This window comes from Sarcophilus harrisii, chromosome X, assembly GCF_902635505.1.
Source record: "Sarcophilus harrisii chromosome X, mSarHar1.11, whole genome shotgun sequence".
Classification (NCBI taxonomy): domain Eukaryota; kingdom Metazoa; phylum Chordata; class Mammalia; order Dasyuromorphia; family Dasyuridae; genus Sarcophilus; species Sarcophilus harrisii.
This window is the reverse complement of record NC_045432.1, coordinates 82,622,018-82,639,515: the sequence shown is the minus strand read 5'-3', so window position 1 is coordinate 82,639,515 and position 17,498 is coordinate 82,622,018. Positions and strand designations below refer to the sequence as shown.

The 17,498-nt window shown below is 43.0% G+C and overlaps 1 protein-coding gene across 1 annotated transcript in view; it reads left to right on the top strand.

Moving 5' to 3' along the window:
- HUWE1 (HECT, UBA and WWE domain containing E3 ubiquitin protein ligase 1) overlaps positions 1 to 17,498 on the top strand; it is a 98,078-nt gene that overhangs the window by 41,590 nt on the left and 38,990 nt on the right. Inside the window, 12 exon segments of the mRNA XM_031945106.1 lie at positions 641 to 721; positions 3,291 to 3,397; positions 3,589 to 3,766; positions 5,583 to 5,674; positions 6,243 to 6,454; positions 9,855 to 9,912; positions 10,442 to 10,618; positions 13,062 to 13,307; positions 13,833 to 13,966; positions 14,608 to 14,711; positions 15,498 to 15,689; positions 17,142 to 17,358. Of these exon segments, the coding sequence (XP_031800966.1) occupies positions 641 to 721; positions 3,291 to 3,397; positions 3,589 to 3,766; positions 5,583 to 5,674; positions 6,243 to 6,454; positions 9,855 to 9,912; positions 10,442 to 10,618; positions 13,062 to 13,307; positions 13,833 to 13,966; positions 14,608 to 14,711; positions 15,498 to 15,689; positions 17,142 to 17,358 (1,798 nt within the window).

The window sequence follows — 17,498 nt, the reverse complement described above, 5'->3', positions numbered from 1 at the left end:
GCATCTGTAGATTCTCAAGGGTGGCTCCTTTCCAGCGATGGATCAGTTTGCTGCTGTTCCTGGGGCAGCTTTCAGAGACTTGATCAAACATCAGAAAAAATAGAACTAGGATCCATGTCAGGGCACTTGGAAAGTTATACAGATTGTCGTTTGAGGGTCACTTTGGAATGGAGCGAGGCCGTCTTGGCCGTTGGCTGTATTGGCTATCGGCTCAGGCGTTGATTATTTCTTCTTAGCCAGCTTTGGGCTCCCAACACAGGGAGTTGGCCTATATGCCAGTGGCACTTTAATTTGTGTTTGAAGACAGAAGAACGTAGGGAAGAGTATTGGGGGTGGGAGATGGGAAGACATCAGGGAATTCATGGAAGTCGGATCCGAGGCCTCTGTTGCTTCATCCCCAAACATTAAGCAACAATGGGCTGCATGCTTAGAGTACTAAGCCAAAGGCAGTAAAAGGCTCAGACTTGTTGAACTTGCTCTTTTGGTTGGTTTTGGGTGGAGGGGGATGGAACAGTATAGAATGATGGTCACAGAAAAGTTGGTATTCCCATGGAATTCCATGGGCTGAGCCTTGAAGCATTTTCCTTTTTGTGATTTTAGAGCGTGATCGTAAATATACCTACTGTTTGTTTTATCTTAGTGATGGATGGCTCTTTGCCTACCTCGCTGAAACACATCATCAGTAATGCAGAATACTATGGGCCTTCGCTCTTTCTGCTAGGTAAGACACGTTGGTACCTGCAAAGAATGACTTTGGGTAGTCTTTCTGGGGAGATTTCACTGTCCTGCCTGTTGTACATTATCAGATTTACTGCTCGAAGGGATCTTGAAAGAGTTCCTTTTTTTTTTTTTTTTTTTAAATCTTGGTCATGAAACATGAAGATATTGTCTGAGTTGTAAAATAATTTTTAATTGATGTTTTTTGTTGCTACTTTGCCTAAATTTCTCCTGAAACCTTTCTGCTCCTGACAGCCATTTCTTACAAAAATATTTAGTGGCGTGGTTTTTTTATTTGTTTGTTTTTTTGTTTTTGTTTTTTAAAGGAAGGAAGAATTTTAAAAACTGAGCAAAACTAACCAATGAAAATAACTGACATCTACCATGTTCCATTCCTGTCTATTCCCTAGTTCCGTTTTAGCTGGGAGGAGTTATTTTCCCATATTTCTTTTCTTTTTTTCTTTATTTTATTTATTTATTTGTTTGTTTGTTTGTTTGTTTTTTGGATCAAGCTTAGGTTCTTTATGATTTTGCAGCATTTATATTTTTAAATTTTAATTTAATTAAAAAATTTTCAGTCAGTAAAAATTGGCCTTCTCTTTCTTCCTCCCCCCAACCCCTCCCAGTTGACAACGAAAGATAAACAAAACATTAAAAATAATCAAAACAAATTTCAGCATTGGCCATGTCCTAAAAAAATATTTGCCTCCTTCTGCATTCAGAGTCCTTTAGCTATCTGGACATGGGTAGCTGACTTCATCATGAGTCTTCTGGAATTGTGGTTGGTCCCTCCAGGGATTAGAGTTCCTAAGTCTTTCATAGTTGAGTATCTTCACATTATCATTGTTATCGTATAAATTGTCCTTGTGGTTCTGCTCACTTCCTTCTGCATCAGTTTATAAAGTTTCCCCAGGTTTCTCTTGACACGATCCCCTTCCTCATTTCTTACAGCACAATCATATGCCTTAATTTGTTCAGCCATTCCCCGAGTGTTTTGTACCCGCAGATTGGTGTTCCAAGAGGTAGAAATGTTTTCATACCTCCCTAGAGTTGGCTTTGTTTAGGAGTAATCCTCCTCTTGATCTTTTGTTGTTGTTCTTCTGTTGTATCCAACTCTTTACTGTGACTTTTACTTGGATTTACCAATCATGTTTGGGCCTGGTGCATTTTCTAGATCTGTTTGGAGAAATTCTTTGGGGGAACTGGCTGTCCCGCTTCCTGTTGCTCCAGCATCCTCAATCTCACAGATTTTGTTGAAGTCATTGCCTTGATTGTTTTCCTGCCTCTGCTTACTTTGCCTTTCAATTACCATTCATCATACTCATCTCTTCCATTTCAAGTGTCTTTGGAATTTTCATGGAGTCAAATTGAACTTCTTTACATCAGTAGTCAATATTTTTATCGTTTTGTTGACCTACATTTCCCTGAGCACGTTATAGTAACAAAAAGAAAAAACTATGAGAAAAAAATTAAGTGGTCTCTGATGTGGAATGTGGTGTTCCCTAGCTCACTTCTTCCCAGTTGGTCCCTGTAGTATACAATGCTGTTCCTCCTGTTGGGATGTTGTCATTGCCTAGTTCATGTTCTGAGTTGTGTTTGCTTCACTTGGCTCTGTATTTTTGATAATTCATTGGTGGTTGGTTTCTCCCCCTATCCCCCAGAATTCTCTTTATTAAACAAAGAATTTTGTCACTTATTATAAGAATAATTTAGTTAGTGGATCAGAGTGCTTTAAATTTCCTTGGTAACATGGGTATGAATCAGTCAGTCTGTATGCCAGATGCTGGAAGTATCGAGGAAAAAAAGCTCTAGGGCAGGTCCCCTGACCTCCGTCCCAGCCCCTTTGTGAGGAAATAGTCACCTGTCTTCCTGTTTTCTCGTCCTTTGATTTTAATTTATTGGGGTTTGTTTGCCAGCAGAGTAGAGTGTAGCCAGGTTAGTATCTATGATGAGAGTTCTCTCTTTGGCACCTTAGCAGCTAGGCTGTTGGTTACTATTTGCCCAAGTTTTTGGAAGGGTCGGCTCAACTACCTCCAGCTCCTGGTTCATCTGAGCAGTTCTTACTGACCACATTGGCCAGTTCCAGTCCCATGGTGCTGGATTACAAGATCCCATTACCTCTATGTGACACTTGTTTAGGAGTAGGGACCCAAGGGGCCCTTAAGGTCTGCAGGAGGGATTAACAGAGACCCACAAGTCACTTGCTGAGGGTGGGACCTCTTGGTCCCCTAGAAAACACCTCTTTTTAAAACTTTTCAGTTTGTTTGCTAGTGTGGTTAGAATGAAAAAGGGTCATGGATTTGACTTAAGAAAATCAATTATCTATAAGCCCTTTGAGGTAGAATGAGGAAGGCAGCAAGCTTGAAAAAGTGGACTTCACTTGTCAGATTGTTTGTCTCAGTTTTTTCAGTTGTAAAATGGGTCAGTGACAGCATCTAAGTTAGGATTGTTGGGAGGATCAGATAAAAAGCACTTAGCACAGTCCCTGCCACAAAGCAGGCACTGTATGCAAATGCTGCTTCCTGTCCTTTGTTTCAATTTGTCTCAGTTCTTCCAAACCATTCTCTCCTCAGCTACTGAAGTGGTGACTGTGTTTGTGTTCCAAGAGCCATCCCTCCTGTCCTCTCTGCAAGACAATGGACTGACTGATGTCATGCTACATGCACTCCTTATCAAAGATGTAAGTATCTCTCACTTCTTAGCTTCAACTCCCACCTTTCCCTGCAGCCTTTGATCACATCTGTACTCGTGAATTTCCTTTTTTGGTGGCTGTGTTTTTATTTTAAATTCCCCATGATTTGGAGCATTCTTTGGGTTCCCATCCTCACTCCACCCCAATTCTTTATATATTCTTTCTTTTCCTTTCCCAAGGTTCCTGCAACTCGTGAAGTACTTGGCTCCCTGCCCAATGTGTTCAGTGCATTGTGCTTGAATGCTCGAGGCCTTCAGTCATTTGTGCAGTGTCAGCCATTTGAACGGCTCTTCAAAGTACTGCTTTCTCCAGATTACCTGCCGGCCATGCGCAGGAGGAGGAGTTCAGATCCCCTTGGTGAGTTCCCATTGCTGGGGTCTGGGTGGACCACAGCAGCCAGCCCTGTTTTCTCTGCCTCTTCTCTTTCCACACCTACCCCAAAGCTGACTCGGTTCTCCACATTTGGCAGTTTGCCCTTCCTACCCCCCATTTTCGAACTTGATTTAAAGGATTTAAAACAAACTAAAAAAGCTGTTTGTAAGTTTAGGTTCTAAGATGCCTTTCTGTTTTTGAACTACTGGAATCTCACTTTGGGTGAGGATACTTTAGATGTAATTTGTCCTCTTCAATCCCCTAGTTCTCAGGTTCATCAGGCTTGTTTTCTGTTGTCCTGTAGTCTTTGCATGTTGTGTCCATTTGTAACCAGTTGGGGTCTAGGTTAGACCTCATTTGCTTTTCTGAGCAGTTGTCAAATGGGGAGTCCTCCAGAGGAAGTTGTGCGCTTATGTGGATCAGATACTGAGTCGATCTTTTAAATTGTTTTGATTCTTGTTTCCCTTATTTATTTATTTGTTTGTTTTTTAACTCGGTACCAAATAACTTGGATAATTATTACTTTGTCATGTAATTTGCTATCTGGACATACTCTTCTCCCTTCATTCCTTCATTTAAACATTTTTTTTTCTGTGATATTCTAGACCTTCTGTACCACCAATTCAGAGGGTTCTTAACTTTTTTGTGTGAGTCATGGAACTCTTTAGCAATGTGAGAAACCCTCTGCCTGAACTCTTTTCAAAATGATACTTTTAAATAATTTGAGAAAATGCTAAATATCAGTTTGAGGTTATTGAAAATAAAGAAGAAAAATTTTTTTTTCTTGTGCAAGTGTCATAGATCCCTTTTGGATTTGTATCCCCTCTGGAAAACCCCTTTCCTAAGAGCATTTGAGTGGTAGTTTGCCTACTTCTAATTTGTAGATCGATTTACATATTACTGTCATTTTTCTCATGGGCGTGATACAAGCATGAGCATTGAATATCCCTCGTCTTTAATGTTTTGGCATGTTGGGCCAAAGAGGTGACACAGTAGATAAAGATCACTGGAGTCAGGAGGATCCAAATTCAATTCCAGCTTCAGACACTAACCCCAATTACCTGCTCTTTCTCTCCCCCCAGCCCCTTACAACATGTGTGTTTATAGGTGTGTATGTGCGTGAATTTCAGTATAAAAATACCTATAAAATAGTCCAAAATGCTTTATAATTGTTATCTATGGTGTTTGTATTTATTTCCTCTAATTTTTTAGCTACAGTTTTGAATGCACACTCCTTTTCTGTTATTTACTTTGACTTACCCTACTGGCAGTAAATAGCTTGAGGATTGATCTAAAGGTTTCTAAACATCTCATATGAGCAGGGTGACAACCTTTAAATTAAAATGATATCCTACTCTCTTAGTAGTATCTGTCAACCTTTTGGAAATAGGCTCCTTCTTCCCATTTTGTTGGCAAGTGAAGAGGCTCCGCGATTTCCTCTAGTGTCTGCTTCTGCCTTTGTCTTTCCCAGAAATACTGGGCCTGTCGGTGCTTAGCACTTTAGCTAGCCTAACTGTAAGGTTCCCACTTCTGGGTTTGGATTCTGAGCAAGTTATCATCCTTTGACTGGGCAGCTGAAGGCTCGCTCCTTTTTTTGGCCAGTAGTACCAATCTGCAGAGATTCGACTAACCTGCCTTGTAGGTGTTGTAATTGGTATCTAAAGCAGCATGTCTCTATCTATGCATATCCATCTATGGATGGTTACTTATAATTAGCATATGGTGGTGCTGGCCTTGGGAGAGAAAAGAGCTCCTTCTATTCCATCACATTTTCTTAAAACAGCTTTTCTTTTTAAAATAGGTGATACTGCTTCCAACCTGGGCAGTGCTGTGGACGAGCTGATGAGACACCAACCAACCTTGAAGACAGATGCTACAACTGCCATCATCAAGGTAGGAGTCATCTCGTGTAACAGGGTAGAGAACGTTCTTTTTGGAAGTTGTTTTAGGGGTTGGGGGGTGTCTCTGTCCTGATGCCTTCAGACAGTGCAATCAAGCTCAGGGCTCAGAACCCAAAACTAAACCCCTCAGAATAAGCCGGGTGAAAAGTTTCCCCTCTCCTGCTGTGAGTAGCTGTTAGGGAAAGACAAAGAGGGTTGTAAAGCATTATACTTCTTGCTGGCTTGTACCTTGGGGTGAGGAAGAGAAGACTTGCATATTATTTTGGGTAGAATAGGCCCTGTTCAGTTCTTTCATGATCTCTGAATCCTGACACTGTCTTTTCCTCACCTGTCAGTCCTCTTTCCCAAGTGCCTCAGCCATTCTCCAGCATTTATCATTATGGGTTATAGTCACTTGTTAAAATTCTGGACTATGAGCCTGAAAAGCCCTTTTCTGCATTCTGTTACCTGCTTTAAGGCTCTGTATCTGACACGGTTCCCACATCATATTCCCATTCTTCTGCACTTCCAGGATTGGCTTTTGTGCATTTTACCAATTCTGTGCTATTCCTGTCTCTTAGCTGTTAGAGGAGATCTGTAACCTCGGAAGGGACCCCAAGTATATCTGCCAGAAGCCCTCCATTCAGAAGGCAGATGGCACCAGCACTGCTCCTCCTCAGAGAGCTAACCATGCCGCCGAAGAGGCCTCCAGCGAAGACGAAGAAGAGGAGGAGGTGCAAGCCATGCAGAGCTTTAATCCCCCTGCACAGAGTGACACCGACTCAAACCAGCAGTGAGTTTCTCCCGTTCCCTCAGCTTTGTCCCCACTGAGGCCAGCTTTTCTCACTCAGTTACCTCCTGTCTTTTGAAAACCTACTTGTCAGATGCTGAACCTCTGCTTGGTGTGCCACTTTGCAAGGTCAGATGCAGTCTTGGGTAGAAACAGGGTGGCTCTGAGCAGGTCATCCCATCTCATTGTGAAGGAACCCAGAGGGCTGTGTACCATCCATTTATTTGGTCCTTGAACCCAACCAGACTGCTCAGTTAACTTGAGAGACAGCTGCCTTTTTTCCTCAGTAGCTTCCCTGTCCCCTTTCTCTGGAACCCTATCTCATTGTAAAAGGAGGCAGCCTGTATAGGGAATAATGTAGTCGTGGCACCATTTTACCTTCACAGGGGAGAGCTTCTTGGAAGGTCCATGTGGCCAACTGGTTTGTGTCAGAGGCAGAGCTTCAACCTCAATCCTTCTGCATTGGAAGCTGGTTTCTAGCAACCAGGTCTTGTTGCTTCAAGTGAGATATCTTGTATTGCCAATTAGAGAAAAGCAGATTCCCGGTGTGTCAGGGGAAGTAGAGTATCGGGAAAGATGGAGATGTTTGGCCTGCCCATAGTAGGCTGGGAATGTCAAGGACGTAGCAGGGATGCTCACTTGGCTGGAAGCTGAGGCTCTGGGTGCATTGCCCAGAGATGACAGACCCAGATATCTTGAATTTGCTGGGGATCAGAAGCTTGATTGGGGGGGTGGGGGGGTGCGATGTAGAGGATCATTTTGAAGCATTCACTTTTTGAAGAGAGGGAGAAGGAACGCCTTGCATAGTAACTTTTAAGCTGCCTTCAGTCCTCCCGTAAAGATTGGAGTTGTCTAATTGTCTCTCAAAGGTGAGGGGAGGCCGGGGTGGGGCTGTGCATCATTGACTCCCGGATTCTTCTATCCCAGCCTCCAGTCCTCTTGGTCTGTCAGGGAGTGTAAAGTTATCTAAGCTTAAAGCTATTTCCTAGTGAATGACCATATGCTTGGTTTCTAGTTCTTGGCTGCCACAGAAATGCTCTATGAGTGAAATGTGGGTCTTTTCCCCTTTCCCCAAGCTTTTCAAGATACCTCCCAGTGGGACTGCTGGGCTTCTTCTTTTTTCATTGGCTCCTTCTCTGCTGTCTGCAAACATGCACGTATCTTCCCCATCCATCACAGTAAGAAACCTTCTAGCAGGGGATGTCATGTCCCCTTCCCTCTCACATCGAGACTCATCTAATAGTCCATCTATCTGCACTCTGGTCTCCATCTTTGCATTTACTTGCAAATGTGGCTTCTAATCCCCTGCTTTAACAGAAATGGCTCTTGCCAGGGTCATCTTGGAACTTTCTTTTTTAAATACTATTAGTATTTTTTGGTTTCCTTTTGAGGTTTTTCTCCCATCACCTATTTCTCAGTATTTATATTTCATCACCTTTACATTATCCCTTGTTTGTAATGATGAAAGAGGAAAAGGGCAGTTCAGCAAAAGTATCCAATGCATTCCTCAAGTCTGGCTGTGGGGACATGGACAAACACATGTATGCACACACGAATTTTTCACAGTCTGTGATGTTCCAAGGTGGTATTAGTGTACACATCGCAAGGATATATATAAAAATTGAACGAAACGGTGATTTGAAAAGCTTGGGAAATCTCATGTCTTTCTAAACCTCCATCAAATATAGACTTGACTCTTGACTTCTTTCCCCTGTTGGTAAAGATGTGATGATACTTTGGTATCCTTTCTTACTTCAGAGTCCTAGATGTCACACAGCTCAGCATGTATGATCACTTGGAAATCATCTTCCCCTTTCTGACCCATTGCTCATCGTGGTAGGGGGTTGGGCACTTGAATGAGGCCAACAGGCAGGTGGAGAACTTTTGGGGGCTCTTTACTGAGCATCTTTGTCAAGGTTGTCCACGGCTGCTTCTTTGGCAGTTCATTCAGGATTCTCAAATGCTAAAATATGACAGTTGTACTGCTGAGGTTGGTTACTAAACAGGCCTTTGGTCCCTCTATGGCACATGGCTTTGATTTGTGATGTTTCTGCTGTTCCTTGCTTCCCAGTTAGTCGTTGGTGGGAGTTTGGCTAAGCCTTTTTAATCTGCAAAGCAGATTTGGGTCCTTCTCTTTGATGTTGCTTTGATGTTGAAGGTCAAGAGGACTGAGAATATATCTTCTTTCTGTTTTTAAATTTTAGAATGTTCTTTATCTAGGTGAACTAGCACCCTAATTATGTGAGATTAGATTGGGGGAGGGGAGAACAAAGGGAGTTGTTGAGCTTGCCATTGTTTACTGCAACTCTCAATGCCATAATTTTTTGTTTTTCTGAGTTCCATTTGGTGACCTCATTTAGGTCTTTTGAAAATCAGTTTGGTTTATGATGAAAGTGGCTGGAGCTACCTCAGCAATCTGGGCCCATTTTCCAAGGTCCATTGGCATTGTGGGAGAAGGTGCTCTGACCTACCCCTTCGTCCTGCCTTCCAATCCCATCCATTGAGCCTGCCCGAAAGCTGCTAGTTTCCCCAAGTGACTCTGGCTCTGTTGTCGCACTCTGCTGCTTCATCCCTTCTACATTTTGCTGCCAGATTCCATTATGCCTGTAAATGCTTTATTCTGCCTGGAGTTGCATTTTCTTCTGCTGCTTAATCCCTTCTGAGTAACTGCCTCCAGAATGGGAAATTTACTGTTTTGTTTCTCTGCTTCCTTCCTACTTCAGTCTAGAATGCTTTGTTTTGCATTTTCTGGGAATATACCCCTATTGATGAGTTTTGCTTCGTTGATCAACACTTCTTTGGATTTTCTCCTGCATGTTAGTGTTTTGTTTGATTCGTTTTCTCCCTTTGGCCATTGTCTGGTCCTTTCCTTTTGATGTTGGTGCTTCTTTGCTTGGCAGATGGTTGGCCAGATGTTTTTTTGTTCTGTGGGAGAGTAAGAATGACAAGGAGGTAGAGGGAGAGGTCCCAAGAAGGACCCAAGGTCAGGAAAACTGGAAGCTCAGCAGTCTGTGCCTTGCCTTTGTGCTGAAAATATTTCGCGCTGGTCTTGTCTTGCTTCCCATCTTGGTTAAAACCTGACGTGAGAACGTGCTGTAAGGTACTGTGTTGTGTACTGTATGTGTTCAGTGCACACTGGCCCTCAAGTGTGTTTCCTTGTTTCCTGCTTTGAGGGGGAATTCTGGAAATTTTCTTTTTCACTGTTTCTTCCTTTAAAAATACCTTATTGCTCATAGTAAGAAGACTTTAAAAACTGTTTCTAGAATAATTCTATAATTGCTATTTCTAATTGTTTCTCAAATTTTCATTTAAATTTGTGTGTGCTTATGAAGCGGTCTTGGAATCAGACCGTCTCCTGTCTCCACTTTCTTCTCAGTGTTGAAGTGTTTTCTTCCTCCTTCAGGGTTGTTGGAACAGAAGAACGGGTTCCCATTCCCCTCATGGATTACATCCTCAATGTGGTAAGCTGATCCAGTCTTGCTCCTTGAGAGGTGGGTGGGCAAACCTTCACGGAGAGAGATAAGATGATAACATTCTACCCCCGACAATCGAAGGAGCAGAGGGCAAAAGGTTGCAGGAAGAGGGGTAGCAAAGAAGTGGCTCCTGCTTCTATCAGTTTCAATCCATGTCCTGGGAGTGAAGCAATCATTTCGTTTATGTGATGCCAGACTCAAATGAACGCTGCTCCAAAACCTCTTAGGCATCCATTTTCAGATTTAAAAATATGAACGGGGAGGGGTACAGTGCTGCTAAGCAGTCCTAACATACTAAGAGAGGATTTGAGTCTTTACATTGGCTGAGGTCTCCATTCATCATCTTAATTTGATTCACATCGAAGTCCCGTTGCCTTTGGTTTCTTGGGGTTGGTGGGCTTGGGTATGATTGTCCGTGAGCAAATGGCATTGGCTTGGGGACTAACAGGATTTCTTAAGCGAGTCCTTACCTGTTCTGTTTCCAAATATAATTTTGTTTGCTTTTTTGTGTGTCTAGATGAAGTTTGTGGAATCCATTCTAAGCAATAACACAACAGATGACCACTGCCAGGAGTTCGTGAATCAAAAGGGCCTGCTGCCTCTTGTCACTATCCTGGGTCTCCCCAACTTGCCCATCGACTTTCCCACATCGGCTGCCTGTCAGGCTGTGGCAGGGGTCTGCAAATCCATATTGGTAAGGTCCAGCACAGTCGTGATCTCCCTACCCACAAGGCCCTTTGACATAGTGGAGGGAGCTTCAATATCTTTTTTGTCTTACGTGTCATCATCACTTTCCTTTATGAATGTATTTTTAGCACATTGGTTTTGGAAATCTAACAGAGCCCATTTTGTACTTTGTCTTGTCTTTCAGAATCAAGATTGGTGGTTGCATTTCATCTGATATCAACCTCCATTTACTATTTTGTTTTTTTCTGCTTTTGTTGTGGGGTTCTTTGGATAGCCTTCTTCCTGTGTTTCTCTCCTCAGAACAGGCAGAAAAGAATACTGCTACTCTGATGGCAATTTAAGGAAGGAGAACTTTTTGATCCCCTCTCCAAGTCTTTCTTTCCTCTTTATCTCCCTTCTTAGTTCTGTTCTAATTCTTTTGCCCTTGACATTTGTCCAAAACTGATTAGACTTTCTTGGGAAAGAGACATCACTTTCATATTGTGCTCAGTCCAGAGGCCCATACCATCACACACACAATGGGCCTTTCATGAGCATCTTCTGCATTTGTTGTAACAAATTTCAAATGACTGCAAAGGACTGACTTGGAAAAATTGGAGAAACTCTAGTTTGGGAGAGAATTCATAATGAGTCCAGGAATAACAGAGAAAAACATAAAAGGATGAGTTAACAATTAGATCAAAAACAATGTAAATGCAGGTAACCTAAGTGGATGGGGGTTGGGGGGGTGGGGAGAAGGAGAGGAGGTCAATTGACATAACTGATTTCTTTCCCTTATACCAAAGTTGTCAAGAAATGAATTCTTTAAAAATAGACACCATTTACAATCATGAGGAAATAATGCAAATCATGAATAATGGACAATTAAAGTAGACAATTCTGAGATCCCAACTGAGTTAGTTGATCAGGGTTTTGATTTAATTTAGCCATTTAAAAATTTTATTTAGTAGTTTATTTTTCCCCAATTACATGCAAAACTTAATTTTTAACATAAAAATTTTGCATCCCAACATCTTTTCCCTCCCCACATCCCTGATTGAGAAGACAAGCAATTTGATATGTTATACTTGTAGTCATGTAAAAACATTTCCATATTATTCATATTGTAGGAAAAAAAAAATAAAAAGGCAGGAAAAAGTCTGCTTTGATATGTTTGGGCACCATCAATTCTTTCTCTGGAGACTGGACAGCATTTTTCATCATAAGTCCTTCAGAGTTGTCTTGGGTCAAGTCCAACCAGTATCGAAAAAAAAAAAATTTGGTAATATATAACAAAATCAACTAAACTATTTCAGTGTCTTTGATTTGGCAGGTCCCCTGCATGGGGTACTTAGGATAGAGAGATTTGGCTGAAATAAAGGTCCCATATTCATTCCAGTACTTTCTGTGACAGAGAAAATAGGCAACACAGTGAGCAAGACAATGAAACAAAGTAACCCTGAGAGGTACCTGGCGCTAACGGGTCTGAAGCTTCCCCATCGGCTCCCATTAAACTGTCAAGGCTATTTTAAGATCAAAACCATCAGTACTGGGAATAATGTAAGCTCATTGATGTACCATTGGTGGACAACGAATTGTTATTTCTATTACAGAGAAATAGTAGGGTGGGAATATGGGCATGAAAGCCACCAGACAGATCACTCAGTTTAGTTCCTTGTCCTGGAAAATCCTGTTATTCTCTTAGTTTAAAAAAGGAAAGCTCAAAATAAGGTAGTCAAAGTAAATCAAATCCAAATAGTAGAGAGTCGAACGCTTTTTCCTCCCAGCTGTCTTTGTTGTTTGTGGCTCTGTTGTTTTTCTTCAAGCCCTTTGACATTGAGCAGTTTTTTATTTTTCTCTTGGGGAAAGAAGCAAGCAAATTTAAAAAGATGGGTGAATTATCTCCTTGTTCACATGTGGACTGGACTAGAAAATGTACTTGAGGATCACTGGGAAGCTCGAAGGAGCCTGGTCTTGACAATTGCTGTTGAGCAGAATCCCCATACATGACAGATCCCCTCTCCTTTTGATGGTACCCTCACAGCAGCAAGGTTGTGTGTCCTCTTTATTCTGGCCTTTCAGGTTTAGGTCCCTCCAGGATATCCTTTTTTAGAATTTACTAAGGAAAGAACTGGTATTGAGAGGGACAAAAACAGCTGGGAGAATACTGTATTCATTGGTCACAGCATTGAAAAGCCCCCAGAACACAGTGACCCATTATAGTTCTAAAGGCTTAGTGAGCAAACCCAGTTCCCTCCTTGGGAGAGAAGTGTAAACTGTGCCTGCGTTACTATGATGGTTTGTTTTACTTCTTTTCAAAAGAGAATTGGGAAGGAAAGGGAAGCAGGAGGCCGAGTTCAGTTGGTTTGGATCTGATGTTTGATGTTTAGAATGAATTTAATTTATGATGTTTAATGTTTAAAAGGAAAAATGTCAGTGAAATATTGTAATCATTGGATTGTTTCTTGCAGACTCTGTCTCATGAACCCAAAGTCCTGCAGGAGGGCCTTCTGCAGCTGGATTCTATCCTGTCTTCTCTGGAACCTCTGCACCGGCCAATCGAGGCCCCTGGAGGATCAGTGCTTTTGCGAGAACTCGCCTGTGCTGGCAATGTTGCCGATGCCACGCTTTCTGCCCAGGCTACCCCTTTACTGCATTCCCTGACAGCTGCTCACGCCTACATCATGATGTTTGTTCACACATGTAGGGTCGGTCAGGTAATGAGATCCTTTGAAATGAATATGCCATTTGGGAACTCAGAAATGCCCTCCAATCCCTGTTAGGTTGCTTTCTTGAGACACCAGGGCATCTGCTTTCTTGGCAAGTTGCTACAAGGGAGGCTAATTTTTCTTGATTAAAAAGAAATCGGCAGGATTATTAGCTTCCAATGTCTGATTTCTCTCCATAGCTTTTCCTGTTTTTTCTGATTGAGGGTGGCAAGTGGGTTAGTTCAGATTATGATGTATTATCTAGGCATGTGGGAAGTATTTTATTTTGGACCTTCAATATTGGGTCATTTCTTTTGAATCTAGTCAGGGCACTATGTGCTGTGGGTGCCTAGCGCGTTGTCCTTAAGGGGCATAGGTGGTATCCTTGATTTGATCCACCATTATTTTCACTAGACTGTTACCTTTTTTGTATAGTGGATGAGATATGGCAGAGTATTGAGGCATTGATCTGTCGTTCTCATCGGGCTGGGATGTACTTGGCTGTGGGGTAGCACTTTTTTGGATCTGTTTCAGAGCGAGATTCGTGCCATCTCAGTGAACCAGTGGGGTTCCCAGTTGGGTCTAAGTGTCCTCAGCAAGCTCAGCCAGCTCTATTGTTCTCTTGTCTGGGAAAGCACAGTTCTACTCTCATTGTGTACCCCAAACAGGTAAGGGAATACAAATGTGGAACAGAATTCCCTGAGCCTCTTCTGGTCAGATAGGCAATTAGGTCACATGATACATGGTTTGGGATTTCAAGTCAAAGATCTCAGTTCAAATCCTGCCTCCAACACTTTGAACCACCTTATCCTAGTTGAGTCCTTCAGTTTGTCTTAACCTATTTTTTGAACTGTAAAATGGGAGTTAAGGAGTTGGCCTCCAAAGGTCCCTTGCAGCTCTAAATCTATGATCCCAGGAGCAGAATCCAGACTGGTTCTTGTCTTTGTGCTTTCCTTGCCATCTTTTTGTCCCAAATGGGCTACGTGAAGAATTGCTTTTGAGGTATCCATTTGCCTCCAGGTTCCCTAATCTGGTTTCTCAGTTCATTTGAGAAACTCTAGAAGAGGGTGGCTGTCAACAGCCTGGCAAGCAGGAACACTGCCATCCATCACCTTAAGTCCTCCAGTGGCTGGTTTGTGAGTGCTCAGTGGTGCTCCCTTGGGATTGCAGCTTTTCCTTTAATATAGCAGCTGCTTTTGATTTCTCTAAGAAGCCTCTTTGCTTATCTCCTGGGCCTTGTAGTCCTAGACTCGAGTCAGGTTGGTGGCCAAGAAGGTAAACCTTTGTCTCATTTCTGGTGTTATTTCAGCCTCCCTTCTGGGTGTGAGTTTGGGCAGGCAGACATGCAGAAGTTGGTCCCAAAGGAGGAGAAGGCAGCCACCACAACAGCCACTCATGGAACCAAGAGAACTGGTAACTCTAAGAAGTTTGGTAACGGTACAGCTTGTAGCCCAGAATTAGAATCTGATCACAAATAGGGCAAGCATTAGCCTTTAGTGAACCTCAGTAAAATGGTTAACTACCAGATTGTCATCATTAGCTTTTTAATCAGAGTCTCTCTGTGTTAACCAGTTCCCTTTTTAATCAAAGTCATATACAGTACACTCCTGCTTGGTCTGACTAGTTGGCTTGTTGGCTCTCACCCCCAAAAGAAAGACTACACAACCCTAAATGTCTGTTGCTGGCTCCCCTTGCCAAGAAATGTAGAGCCAGATGCAGTGCTCCAATGTTGTGACGGCACTTTTTGCTGATACCTATCAGAGTAATTTTCCTTGTGGTCTTGTCAGCAGGTCCCGAGTGAGTTTTTAACTCTCTCTTGGATGCAGTGGACTTTGGAGGATATTTCTTTTTAGAAGTGGGTGAACCATGGACTGAATTTGCCAAATCCAGTTTAACCCCACTTCCACTTTCATAGGTGTCCCAACTCTGCATTAAATGGACCTGCATTACTATCTTCTTATTCTCATGTGCACATTGGTGGATAGCAAAGTGTTGGACAGACTTGGATCAGGGCTAGTTTGTCGGTGACGTCCCTTTTGTGATGTCGATCACCTTTTTCGTTTAGAGTTCCTTTGGATCACCCCTTCTCTACCTTGTGCAGAGACTACTGGGGTCGAGATTAACACAAGGAACAAAGGCCCAAGGAGCCACAGCAACTCCAGTCAACACTGTTTGTTATTTCTGTTTCTAACTGTGCAGAAGGAGAAAGCGATGGGACAACAGCCTCTGTGGAAGCCTCTGCCCAGGGCTTATTGGAAGGCATTGGCCTGGATGGTGACACCTTGGCTCCCATGGAGACTGATGAGCCCAGTACCTCTGATGCCAAGGGCAAATCTAAGATTACTCCTGCCATGGCAGCTCGCATCAAACAGATTAAACCCTTGCTTTCTGGTGAGTGACTCTGCCTTCTACACCCTACACCCAGTGGACAAAAGTGCCTTGGTGGCTCAATTCCACCTTGTGGCCCAAGCTGCACAAAAGCCTTAGGGAAATGTGGTCGGGCATTGCTTTATGGAGATGTTGGGCAAATCAGGGCGCTTATGAGGTATTTGAGTCTCCCGTGCCTTGGTTTTCTCTCTTGAAAGTGAATCGTCGTTGTCTTTGCATCATCATCATTCCTACTGCTCCCTACCTGCAGTATTCCTTTGAAACTGAAACGCCGTTAAGCCCAACCCCATAGAGGCAGCATATGCATCCCAGGGGATCGTTCTAGCTAATCATTTTGACTATTTTTTAGCTTAGGCTCAAGATAGAACAGAAAAGGATCACTTGTCTATCTGAACACTTTAGTGAAGCAATAAGTATTTCTTGAACACTTAAGTACATATGTGGCACCGTGCTAAGTACTGTTGATGCAAAGAATGGCAAGGCTTGGGCTCTGGCCTGGAGAAGCACATATGCAAGCATCTCTGCACGTAGAAAGTAATAGGGTAAAGCCTTGACGAAGGGCTTTAGCAGCATGGAAGAAGGGACAAAATGGGATCTGGCAGTCTCCTGTAGAAGTTGAAACTTTAGCACAGGCCAGAAGGCAGAGACAGGAATGGAGATCGTTTCAAGCCAGACAAAATCCCCACAGCTGAGAGATGGACCATTCTTGCTTGTAGAACAGCCAGGAGGCCAGTGTCTCTGATGTAAAAATACATGTCAGGGAATTAGGTGTAGGGAGACTGGAACAGTGAGAGGGGAGCTTTTTAGATTTGAAGAATTGCCTTTGTGGTTGAGTAGAGGATGGAGTAGATGAGAGAGGGGCTTGAGGCCATCAGCAGGATGTGACAATGGTCCAAGCGAGAAATAAGAGGTTGCATTGTGGAAGTAGAAGAAGGGTTATATTTAAGGATGCGGCAAAGATGAAACCTAGAACTAAGAAGACATATTCAAGAAATGTTTTGTAGGAAGAGATGCATTAAGAACTGAAGACTAGCTATGTGGAATGAGTGTGAGTGAGGAATCGAAGTTGCTTGACAACCTGGGTAACTGGGACTCTGGCAATGCCCTGAAATAGTGCAAGGGAAATAATGAGCTGATTTGAATAGATTGTTTGGACGCTCTGTAGGGTATTTCTTGAATGTCATGTGATTTGGTCACCCTTCCCGTTAGTTTTTCTCTTCCACTGGTACAGCATGACCACTGTGCTAGTGCATGAATGAACAGCCGGCTCTGGTCCACAAAAGCTCTTGTTTCCTTTGATGCCTTCTTTCAGTTCCATCTGTGTACCTGCAGTATTCCCCAGGAGGACGAAGGGAGGCCCGTTTCCCTTTTGCCTCTATTTCTTTGGGCCCTTGAATGGTACCTGCTGTCTTTTTTGCATTTCAGAATTGACTTGGGGGATTTCTTGTGTTTCAGCCTCATCAAGGTTAGGCCGAGCTCTTGCTGAGCTTTTTGGGCTTCTTGTTAAACTCTGTGTGGGATCCCCTGTTCGCCAGCGCAGGAGTCACCATGCAACCAGTACCACAACAGCTCCAACACCTGCAGCCCGCTCAACAGCTTCTGCTCTGACCAAGCTCCTCACCAAGGGCTTGTCCTGGCAGCCCCCACCATACACACCTACGCCCAGATTCAGGTCAGCCATCATCCCCCAGGCAGCACCACTCCCTTAACATTGAATATTACTATTGTCCTTACCTTCTGCAGAAGTGGGAATGAAATTTTAGGAGGGCTTCCGGTAGCAAGAATCTTGTTGGTTTCTGTTAAGCTTCAAAT